At 33.9% G+C, this 12,192-nt stretch overlaps 1 protein-coding gene across 1 annotated transcript in view; it reads right to left on the minus strand.

The window, feature by feature from the left end:
- Positions 1-12,192, minus strand: part of ROCK2 (Rho associated coiled-coil containing protein kinase 2) — a 137,723-nt gene that overhangs the window by 56,077 nt on the left and 69,454 nt on the right. Inside the window, exon 4 of the mRNA XM_032652509.1 lies at positions 10,967-11,104. Within this exon, the coding sequence (XP_032508400.1) occupies positions 10,967-11,104 (138 nt within the window). The remainder of the gene's footprint in view (positions 1-10,966; positions 11,105-12,192) is intronic.

Genomic DNA, 12,192 nt, shown 5'->3' on the forward strand with positions numbered 1-12,192 from the left:
AATCTATTTAAATAGAAATATTTTAAAAGAGAAACAGATTAAGAATGAGGAACATAAAAGGTGAAAGAATGACAAAAGAACAGATAATAAAAAAAAAAAGCCCAGCTTTCTGAAAACAAAACAAATTACTGCACATAACTCACAAAGAAGAGAGCTGAGGAAGCAGGAGAGGTTTAGAAAAACCTAAAATGCCAGATTCAGTAGATATAAGAGGGAATAAGTCCCATACCACTGGGAAGAGTAATTCGTAGCCACATTTGGAACTGGGCCTTCTCTCTTCCCTTCCCCATCATCTTGCTCATAATCAACAGCAAGTGGCAGTGATACCTTGCACTCAGACTAAAGCAGTGGCACTGGGACCAGAGAAATAGGACACCAAGCTAGGTTGCTACTGATCCCCTGGAGAGACAAGAGAAACCACAAATTCAGAAGGAAAGGTATCTGTACATTCCACCCAACGACATGTCCCACCCCTCCTGAAAGCAACCAATGTAAACAGAAAAGATTTCCACAGATAGGAAAAAGAACAAAACCAAGAATCAACATTTCAGAAAAATCAGTATCATGAAATAGAGGCAAAGCAATTCAAGAAACAGAAAGTTAACAGTCAAGAAAATGCTTAAAATAGGACAAACTAAGAACAGCTTTAAAAATGTAAAAATCAATACCCTCAAAAGAGTAACAAGCCTCATCAATTAAACAAGAGGATGATATGGGGAAAAAATCTGAAGCTTTGGAATTAAATATACAACTGATGATAAGAGAAAAACAAATTACAGAGCTTGAAAACTGAGCAAAGTAACTTTCTCTGAAGACACTGAAGGATTCGGAGATGAAAAACAGAGCAAAGATAGCAAAGCTCTGACATCTAAAAGCAGTCTGGAAGAGAGAAAATAGACCAGAAGAAAAAGAAAAAAAGAAATAGCAAACAAAAACTTCTAGAAATGAATAAAGTCAAAAATCTAAGATTGAAAGATCTCAAATGAAACAAGAGAGAAACTAAGACAGTCAGTGCTAAACTCTCAGAAATCCAGCAGAAAAATTCTAAAAGTTTCCAAAGACAAAAAGTACCTTATGTACAAAAATGTAAATCATATTGTCAACAAACATCTCAGCCAGCACAGAATACAAAAAACAGAGCTGTATCTTCAAAACTTTGAAGGAAAATAATTTTGATCCTAGAATACAGCAGTTTAAAAAAAATCAATACGATGGCAAAATAAATATGTATTACATCATTCATATTCTTAGAAATCTGATAACAAACCACTTCTGAAAGAATTGTTCAAGGATATAGTTTGACACAATGAATAAATCCAAGTAAGAGAATTACGAGAGACATAAGAAAAAGGGACAAATAAAGAATCCAGAAAAGCTTATTACTGACATAAAATTAAATATTTATTTGAGAGAGTCAAGCCAAAATCAGAATAATTTTAAAATGGAAGGTGGTGAGATGCAGGGAAGGAAGGGACGAAAAGGCATAAGGCTGGTTACCAAATTGAGAAAGTGTGTGTGTGTGTGTATGTGTGTGTGGTGCTATTAACTCTAAATGATAAAAGGAAAAATGTATACAAATGGAGAGACACTCATGTTCCTGGATAGAAAGACAATAGTATAAAGATGGCAATTCTCTCCAAATTGATCCACAGAATCAATGCAAACTCTATATCCCAGCAAGTTTTCTTTCCAGAAATTAACAAATTGATTATAAAATTTCTATGGAAATGCAAATAACCCAGAGGAGCCAAAACTATCTTACAACAGAATAAAGCAGGAGCACTTATACTTCCCAATTTCAAAATTCAAAACAAAACTAATGTTTTCAGGACAGTACTGGTATGGTATAAGGACAGACATACAGATCGATGGAACAGAAGTGACAGCCTAGAAATAACCCGTATATCTATAGGTCAAGAGTTTGGTTTTTTTTTTAACAAAGGTGCCAGAGTAATTTAGTGGTGAAAGAACAGTCTTTTCAATAAATGGTGCTTGAACAATTGGATATTCAAAGACAAAAATATGAACATTTTTAGACCCCTACTTCACATCATACTCAAAAATTAACTCAGGGCTTCCCTGGTGGCGCAGTGGTTGAGAGTCTGCCTGACAATGCAGGGGACACGGGTTCGTGCCCCGGTCTGGGAAGATCCCACGTGTCACGGAGCAGCTGGGCCCGTGAACCACGGCCGCTGCACATCCGGAGCCTGTGCTCCGCAATGGGAGAGGCCACAACAGTGAGAGGCCCGCGTACCGAAAAAAAAAAAAAAAAAAAAAAAAAAATTAACTCAAAGTAGATCACAGGACTAAATTTAAGAGTTAAAACTAGAAAAATCTTATGAAAAAACATAGGAGAAAAATCTTTTATCACCTTGGATTAAGCAACGATTTCTTCTAACACCAAAAACACAATTGACAAAATGAAAAACTGACACGTAAGATTTGATCAAAATAAGAATTTTCTGGCTTCAAAAAATCCTATTAAAAAATGAAAAGACAAATCACAGGTTGGAAAAAATACTAACAAGTGATATATATAATAAAATACCTAGACTACATAAAGGACTCCTACAACTCAACAATAAGACAAGTAACAATTTTTTAAAGGGCAAAAATGTGAATAGACATTTCACCAAAGAAGATATATGAGTGGTCAATAAGCACATGAAAAGATGGTAGTCATTGGGGAAATTCTAATTAAAACCACAATGAGATCCCACTTTATACCCACCAGAATGGCCATAATAAAAACGACAGAAAACATCAACTGTTGGCAAGAATATGGAGAACCTGGAAGCTCATCCATGCTGGTAAGAATGTAAAATGGCACAGCCACTTTGGGAAACAGTTCGGCAATTTCTTAAAAAGTTAAACATAAATTTCCCACATAACTAAGAATTCCAGTCCCAGGTACCTAACCAAAAGAAATGAGGTATGTCCACAGAAGACTTGTATGCAAATGTTCACAACAGCATTATTCACTATTTATAATAGCCCCAAAGTGGAAACAATTCAAATGTCCATCAAATGGTAAGTGGACAAACATAATAGGGTATATCCACATACTCTTTCCACCTCAACTGGGTATACAATTCTGATGCCAAGCACCTAGAGTTAGCATCACATACCACAAGCTAAGAGGCCAGTCTTTCACAAGACCCTCACTTCAGACATCAGCTGTGCTTCCGTACTTTGGAAGTCCCCAAGCCACCAGCATTTCTGATCAACTAACTTCAAATTCTGGAGTTCTCATGACCCACTCAGGTTCGATAATTCTCTGGGTTGACTCAAAGAATTCAGGAAAGCACCATACATATGATCAAAGTTTTACTGTAAAGGATACACATAAGGTGAGGTCTGGGAGGGAACAGAGCTTCTGCAACTTCTCCTTGTGGAATCAGGGTGAATCACCATCCCAGTACACCAACGTCTTCACCAACCAGGAAGCTCCAGAGTATCAATGTCCACAGCTTTTATTACGGTCTCATTATATAGGCACGATTAATTAAATCATTGGCCATGTGATTAAACTCAATTTCCAACCCGCTTCCAGTACCCCAAAGGTTGGAAGGCTGAAAGTCCCAATCCTCTAATTACATGCTCATTCTTTCTAATGATCAGTCCCCATCTCATCCAAAAGTTATCAAAAAGCCACCAGGAGTTGTCTCATTAGCATAACAAAGACACTCTTAACACTAAGGAAATCCAAGAGCTTCTGAAGCTCTTATGCTAAGAACTGGGGACAAACACCAAATACATTGTTGATTAAACCACATACAATGCGCTATGCTATTCAGCACTAAAAAATGAAATATAAGACATGCTACAATGTGCATGAACTTCAAAAATAGTATACTAAGGGAAAGAGACAACATGTTGTATGATTCCATTTTTCTGAAATGTCCAGAAAAGGCAAATTATGGAGACAGAAAGCACACCTGTGGTTACCTGGGACTGGAGGGGAATGGGAAATGACTGTAAGTAGGTATAACTGATCATTTGGGGATGATGAAATATTCTAAAAATCAGGTTTTAGTGATGGGTACACAATTCCATAAATTTCCTAAAAATCATTTAATTGTACAAGTTGACCGCAAACAATTTAATTATTCGTAAGAGACGAAAACTGGAAACAACCCAAATGTTTATGAACAGATGAACAGGATAAACAAACTGTCATATATCCACACAATGGAATACCATTACGCAATAAAAAGAAATGAACTACTGATATATCGCATCACGGATAAATCTCAAAACAATTTTGCTGAAGAAAGCCAGATGCGATGGGATTAAAGTTTGATTGAACACTGCAGAAAAAAGATCAGTGAACTTAAAGACATAGCAGGGGTCCCCCTGCCCCCCACGGGCCACTGACTGATTATCAGTCCACGGCCTGAGGAACCAGGCCGAATAGCGGGAGGTGAGCGGGCAGGCAGGTGAGTGAGCGAAGCTTCACCTGCCGCTCCCTGCCGCTCGCAGCACCGCCTGAACTATCCCCTCCACCCACACCCCATCCATGGAAAAACTATTTTCCATGAAACCAGTCCCTGGTGCCTAAAAGGTTGGGGACTGCTGAAGCATAGCATAAAAACTATACAAAATGAAGCACATCTGAAAAACAAAAACAGAAACAGACTGAGGAAAGAAAACAGACTGAGGAAAGAAAACAGACTGAGGAAAGAAAATAATGGTCAAAATTTTCTCAAACTTGGTAAAATCTGTAAACCCACAGGTCTAAGAAGCTAGTCAGGGTTTATATCCAAAATAAAAACAAATCCTACAAATTTTTTTATTCAATCAATTGACAGACAATGTAATGGGAAAATGAGCAAGAGACTTAAACAGGCATTTCACAAAAGAGAATATTCAACTATGAAAAGGTAGTAAATCTCACCAATAAACTGGAGTAACCTGGATAAGAGATATTCAATGGTTTCACTTATATAAAGTTCAATAAACAGGAAAAATATAGTTTCTGAGTGCTTGTTTAGGTGGTATACTGGAAAGAAAACAATGAAACAATTACTAATAAAGCCAGAAGAACGTTTATTCTGGGGGGAACACATGGAGGTAGTGACTGGGAAAGAGCACAAGGGGACTTAACAGAGTACATACTGGCAATGTTTATTTTTGACCTGAGTTGTGAATACATGGGTGTTTGCTTTGCAATTAATCATTCTGCTGCTTTTTATGTACTTTTCTATGCATGTTACAAATAAAACCATTTTTTAAAAAAATAAGCAGAACTCAGAGAAACATAACTTCAAATGAGTTTATAGGTATCTCTCCTTATCCTCTCATTATCCAATATTCAAACAGAGATATCTGTATTGGAAAATAAGGACTGACAAAGTCAGGAAGGTAAAGAAACTAGAAAAGAACAATATAAACCCAAAGAAAATAGTAGCTAGAAAAAAAAATTTTAAGCAGGAAATAACTAAAAAGAAAGCCTAAAAGGTATATTTTGTAAATAAAATGAAAAACACATTAAGACCAAAAAGTTTACAAATATGCCATTCAACAAAAAAGTGAAAAAGACAGAGTCACAGAAAATATAAACGAACTCAAGAAATTAAAAAACCTGAATCAGTCAACAATCATATGAAAAATTAAAAGGTTGGTAGAAGATCCAGTTGGGAAGGAGGGAGGGAGAAATTTAAACACAGGAATGGCATAAATTAATTTTAGGATAGCAGCTATCTCTCAGAAGAAAGGCAGGGAAAAAAGACTGGGCCAGAGAACAAAAAGTATTTCAATCATTTTGCTATACAGCAGAAACTAACACAACATTGTAAATCAACTATATTTCAATAAAATAAGTATTATTAAAAAGTATTTCAACAGTTCTTCAAAATTAGAAAATTAAAATTAAGTATGGTAAAATTTGCTAAATGTGTGTAAAATTTGCTAAATGTGTGTAAGACTGAAACCAAAGAAAGTTTCCAGATGCCTTATTTGTTAGACAAGCAAGAAAAGCTATTTACCAATGGTGAATACTTAAATTGTGCTTGGTTTTGCATCAGCTGAAGAAATGCGTCTAGAGAAAATCAACTTTAAGACGAAATCTTTCAGCAACAACAGTTGCTCAAAGAGTTGAGAATACTGGGAGCAATATTAATCACCAATTTTAAAACAAGACAAATGATTTCAAGTGTTTTTCCTTGACTCTTGATGAGTCAACAGATATTATTAATACTATTCAGTAGTTACTGTTTATTGGAGGGGTGCCAAGTTTGAAGTTGAATACAGGATTAGCCTCTATGAACAGTCCACACGGATCAACTACAGACAAAAATACTTTAAAAGAAATTGAGCAAACATTAATTCAGTACAACCTGAAGTAATACCTGGTAAGGTGTGTTACAACAGATGCTGGTAAAAATATATGTGGAACAGAAAAAGGCTTAGTTGGACAAATTTACAAAGCTTGTGAAAATGTACGCTGTTCAAAGTCTATGGTTATTTTTCGTAATACTGATCAATAGGTACAGTGTGGAAAATATATTTGAATCTCATGTGTTAGTAAATAAGTAGTATTGATGGTGTTATTTGCTCTTGTTGACTTAACCATCACCATCAGTTCTGTGAATTTTTGCCAGAAATAGAAGCTGAATATCCTGACTAACCCTGCTACACAGCAGTTCAATGGCTTAGCAGTGGTAAGGTTCTACTGCAATTATTTGAGCTCAGAGATGAGACTGAAATTTGTCTGATCAAGAATCACCCTCAACCACTATGACTGAACTGAACAGCTTTGGAAATTAGCTTTAGCTGCAACTTGATAATGTTTCTTAATACCTAAATGACCTAAAATGGCAAGGCAAAACAGCGCTATATGTAAAACTTATTCTATGACACAATCATTTTTATGACAACTAACATCAAGCTACTGTATATACTTTCCCATGCTATCAAAATCAAAACAATACATGAGATCTCTATTTCTACACAAATTTGCTGTGGATATACTTTCTGATCTCAGACTACAGTCTCACAGTTCCAACAGCATTTTTTGGACATGAATGTAAGTGCAAAGGAAATATCCATTAAAAAATCCATTTGAACTTTGCAACTGAGAAGCTTCTACCCAACCTTCAATTGGAATTGATTAACCTGCCATGGAATGACAGTGCTAAAAGGTAAACATCAAGAGAAGAATTTAACAGAATTCTATAAACGCCTTCCAAGTGACAGATATGCTCAATCAAAACCACGTACTCAAGGTCAACACCAAGAGTCACAAATGGTAGGTTAGTATGTACCCTTGATAAGATGTGATGAAAATGGCACTTTACTTCTGTAGTTTTTCTCTCAAAAACCCATAACCCTGGTCTAAATAATGAGGAAAACATCGAATTCCAGTAACAGAGCATACACAGCCTACAATAAAACTGAGAAGTATTCTCAAAGCTATAAAGGTCATCAAAAACAAGGAAAGTCAGAAACTGTCACAGCCAAGAGGAGCCTAAGAAGATATGATAACTAAATGTAACATGCTATCCTGGTTGATCCTGGAACAGAAAAAGCACATTAGGCAAAAACTAGGAAAAATCTGAATAAATTATGGACTTTAGTTACTAATAATATATCAATATGGGTTCATTCATTGTAACAATGTACCTTACTAAAGCAAGATGTCAATAATAGGGGAAACGGTACAGGGGGTATATGGGAGTTCTCTACTATCTACTCAATTTTTCTGTAAATTTTTAAAACTGTCTTTAAAAATAAAGTCTACTGATAAAAAATAAATCATATGCTGGTGGATAATAGTATTTAGCAGTAACTAGCTGTGTGAAAACATATTTTCTGATAAGACAAATACATAAAATCTTTTTATACATCAGTATTAATAGAACATCTACAATCGATTTTGATAGGAAACACTAATTGTGAACCCCAATTTTGCAAACTGTTATTGCCTCAGAAAATAATTTCATTCTTCTCCCTAACAGACCTGTATTTTTTCAATTGTATTATTATATTTTGAATTTCATCAATAAAAAATTTGTACAAATTTGTTTGCTTGTTATATAAGTACCTATATAATATCTTTGATTTTGCCTCTTGGGCCACAAAGCCTAAAATATTTACTATCTAGCTCTTTACAAAAAAAAGTTTGCCAATTTCTGGTGTGACTGAAACAAGACTGGCCATGACTGCTGTTGAAGCTGAGTGAACAATACATGGGGATTCAATATACTTTCTTTCTTCTTTGGGATATGTTTGAAATGTATCATGATAAATTTTAAAAATTAAAAAATATATCATTAAATACACTGACATTTTTTCTTGAAAGATTTGCAAGTAAGTTCAAACAAGCCTCATGGAATGAATAGTTTCTACTTTATATAAACTGTACCAAAGCTCAGAAAAAAGTGGTGTGCTTTTCAACTGTGTCTGTTAGGGTGATCTCACTATGATATGAAAACCAACCAGAAGAGCCTATGTTAAAAATAAATTAAATTAAATTAAAGGTTATATGTCACTTATGCAAATAGATCTATAATTACTTAAAATGTAAGTAAGTCAAATTTGGTATTCTATTGAAAATATCGTATTACAGCAAATAGCACTTACTTTAGATTTTACACTACCCTGAAATTTATTTTTTGTGTGTACTATAATAACAGATTAAGCAAGAAAACCATCTCAAAAGATGCTGAAGGAAACATTTCAAATACTTTAACATTACTCCTGATAAAAAATATTTGATAAGCTAAGAACAGATGGGCAGGCCAAATCCTTTACTGTCTTAACCAGAAAGCTTCAGCAAACATCAGATTTAATAGTTAACTATCAGAGCTCTACCCAGTGAAGTTTTAAAAAAAAAAGATAAGGATGAAAAATTTCTACTATTCAATGCTACACTGAAAGACTGAGCCAATTTTATTTTTTTTCTGTATGCTGAATATCTACATATTTTTAAAATTATTTTCTTATACATAAGTTTCTTCTGATCCTATTTTGGGGAAAAAAGTAATACGGCTTTACTGAAGATCAATCTCTATACAAAGAGATATACTATTATTGTTATGGGAAGACCTAATAGTTCAAAATAATAAAAACAACCCCCCCCCAAAAAAAGCCTACCAATTAAAGCAATGCAAGTCAAAATTTTAACTGTATTTTTTAACAGAATTAAAGGCTGATTCTAACTTTATAGAGAAAAATTTTAAGAACTGCCAAAAAACTATTATAGAAGGAGAATAATGAAAGGAGACATGCCCTACCAGATACCAAAATAAATGAAAAACTACAGAAATTAAAACAATGATTTTAGTGTATAAACCAATAACAAATCAAAGTAATGGCAAACAGTCCAAAAGAGAAATTCATGTGTATACATGAATACACATGAATGATATACAGGACCTTTCAGTTACTTCATGGGGAAAACATGGGCTTTTCCACAAATGGCACTGGGGAAATCGGCTACTCATTTGGGAAAAAGAAATCCTACTTCATAATAAAAATAATAAATTCCTAGTGACTTAGAACATCCCCCCAAAAAAAGTAAAAATATAAAAAGTTAAAGAAAGTGTAAGAGAATATTTTTATAATCTTGGGGATTATAAACTCCCCATCTTAGGGATGGGGATGGTGTTGCCAGCAAAAATTAAAATATGCAGTCTACAGATTTGACTACATCTAAATTTAAAAACTCAGTAAACAACAGACAAGTAGTAGTCCAAGAGAATATATTTCCAACATATATAACAAAGGATTAATATCCATAATGTATTAACATTCTAACAAACCAATTTTAAAAAAGCAAAACAACACATTAGAAAATGGGATAAGCAGTAGAGAAGGAATACAAATTACTAATAAGCATATGAAATATGCTGAACCTCATAATAAAAAAATGCAACTTAACACAATAACATCTTATTTCTCAAGGATGCAACAAATAAAAATTTAAAACAATTACAATATGCAGCATTTGCTAAAAATTTGTGAAATAAAACATCTACTGGATAATTAGAGTGTAATATAAACTTGTAAAAAACCTTTCTTTACAAGGCAATTTAGCAATATCAAACAAAATGTCCAATGTGTACACCATATGTCCTGACAATTCCAATGCTAGGAATCTATTCTAAAGAAATATTCACACATGTACAAAAGATGGACCTACAAGCAAGGTTAACTCCATGTAAAGGACAGAAAATGTACAAGACAGGTCTGGAACACTCTGTTATGTATCAAGATGGCAAGCTAGCTATTGAAGACTAACTAAGGCTCTGTCAAAAGGACTCAGAGCCAACCTGAACATGATCACTGCTAAAGGTGTCACAATTTGAGTATGAATAAGATAAAGGACTGAAACACATCAAATAGGTTTTAAGTCCATGAGTTTAAACTGATACTTCTCCCAAAATTGGTCACCTTTGAGGATAAAAGTAAACTAATCCCTTATTTTGAAAACTGGTAAATACAGGGAAAGAATAAAGTATTTAACCTGTCCTTCCTCTGTGACCTGTACTACTGGGTAACCAAGTAAATTCCTTACTTCACAGTCAAATAAAAGGCTGAATTAGGAATCCCAATAATGTGTTACATTATAGGTAATATGAGAATTTTCAAAAACTTTAATGTAGAATTTTTCCCCCTCTTCAAGACAAGCTGATTATTGTTCCTATTATGTAAATCATGAGAAAGAGTAGGTGGGGAACAATGGCATATTGGTGATCAATCCAATTCTTTATAAAGGAATTAAAAAAGAGAAAGTTGCAAGTAATACTTGCTTTTATACAACAATTAAGTATTACATGTCATGTCTATATAACATACTATTCAGGAAGATTAAACAAGTGTAATGAATCAGATCTTATTAAAAAATAACTGCACTGTCATTACGTGAATGAGATATAGGACTTTCAGCATGCAAAATCAATTCTTACAAATAATAAGCACTTACGAAAAGGGGAAAAAAACTTATAAAAGTTAGTATGCTTACCTGAACCACCCAGGGACTGTTGGCAAAGGCCATAATATCTCGTTCCTCCCAGAAAAAAGCAGAATCTGACCTTTTTATCATTTCAAACTTACTAAGAAGCTTCATAGCATAAACTTTCTGTGATGCCTTATGACGAACCTGTTGATTTTTCAAAACACAAGAATTAATTCTTTAATTTTATGAGAAAATGGTGAACAACAGATCACACTATAATGCTGTTCTTAAAGACTTTAGTTACAAAACAAAATGATCCTTAGCTAACTAAGTAAAAACATAACATTTTTAATGAAAGAGAGGAGAAAATTCCCCACAGCCTAAATATTTCATGAAATATACAATATCTTTAAATGCCAGATCCAATATATAACTACCTCATTTCATCTAAATAAAACTGAATTCATGAAGCTTCATTCCCTCATGTTAATTAAGCTAACCAATTTTAAGATGTTGTTAAATGAGAAACTTGTAAGATATATACATGTATCCATCACGATCTGACCATAAGAACCTAATAAATTTAGATATTAAGGGTTATTTGTGATTTTGCTAAGTCATCCTTATTTCTTCCTAGGTATCCTACTTAAAAGCTTATTTTTTTTAAGGGAAAAACTACCATGGTTATTTGATCAATTCTTATCTTCTTCATTAGACTGCTAATTCCATAAAGGCAAGGACAGTGTCCATTTTTGACCATCATTTAAATCCTAGAATATAACATAGCAAACTCTACCACAGAGCCAATAAATATTTAATGAATGATTATAAAAGTTAACATCTACTGGATAATTAATAATAAATAATAACTGCTAACATTTATACTTGGATATCTAGTAGGATGACCAAAACTGAACTCCAAATCTTCACCCCTGAATTTATGTCTCCTATAGTCTTCTCTATTTTAGTAAATGGCATCCTCATTCTTCTAACTGCTCTGGCTAAAAACCTCTGGCTCCTCTTTTTCTCATATAGCTCATAAAAACTCATCAGCAAATCACATCAGTCTTACCTTCAAACAGTTTCAGAATCCAACCATTTCTAACTACCTCCACTGATACCACCTGGTCTGACATTTTTTACAGGCATACCTTGTTTTATTGCACTTTGACTTATTGTACTTTGTAGATATTACATTTTTTACAAACTGAATGCTTGTGGCAACACTGTGTCGAGCAAGTCTGTTGGTGCCATTTTTCCAATAGCATTTGCTTACTTCATGTCTCTGTGTC

This window comes from Phocoena sinus, chromosome 13 (genome assembly GCF_008692025.1).
Source record: "Phocoena sinus isolate mPhoSin1 chromosome 13, mPhoSin1.pri, whole genome shotgun sequence".
In the NCBI taxonomy this organism is placed as follows: Eukaryota; Metazoa; Chordata; class Mammalia; order Artiodactyla; family Phocoenidae; genus Phocoena; species Phocoena sinus.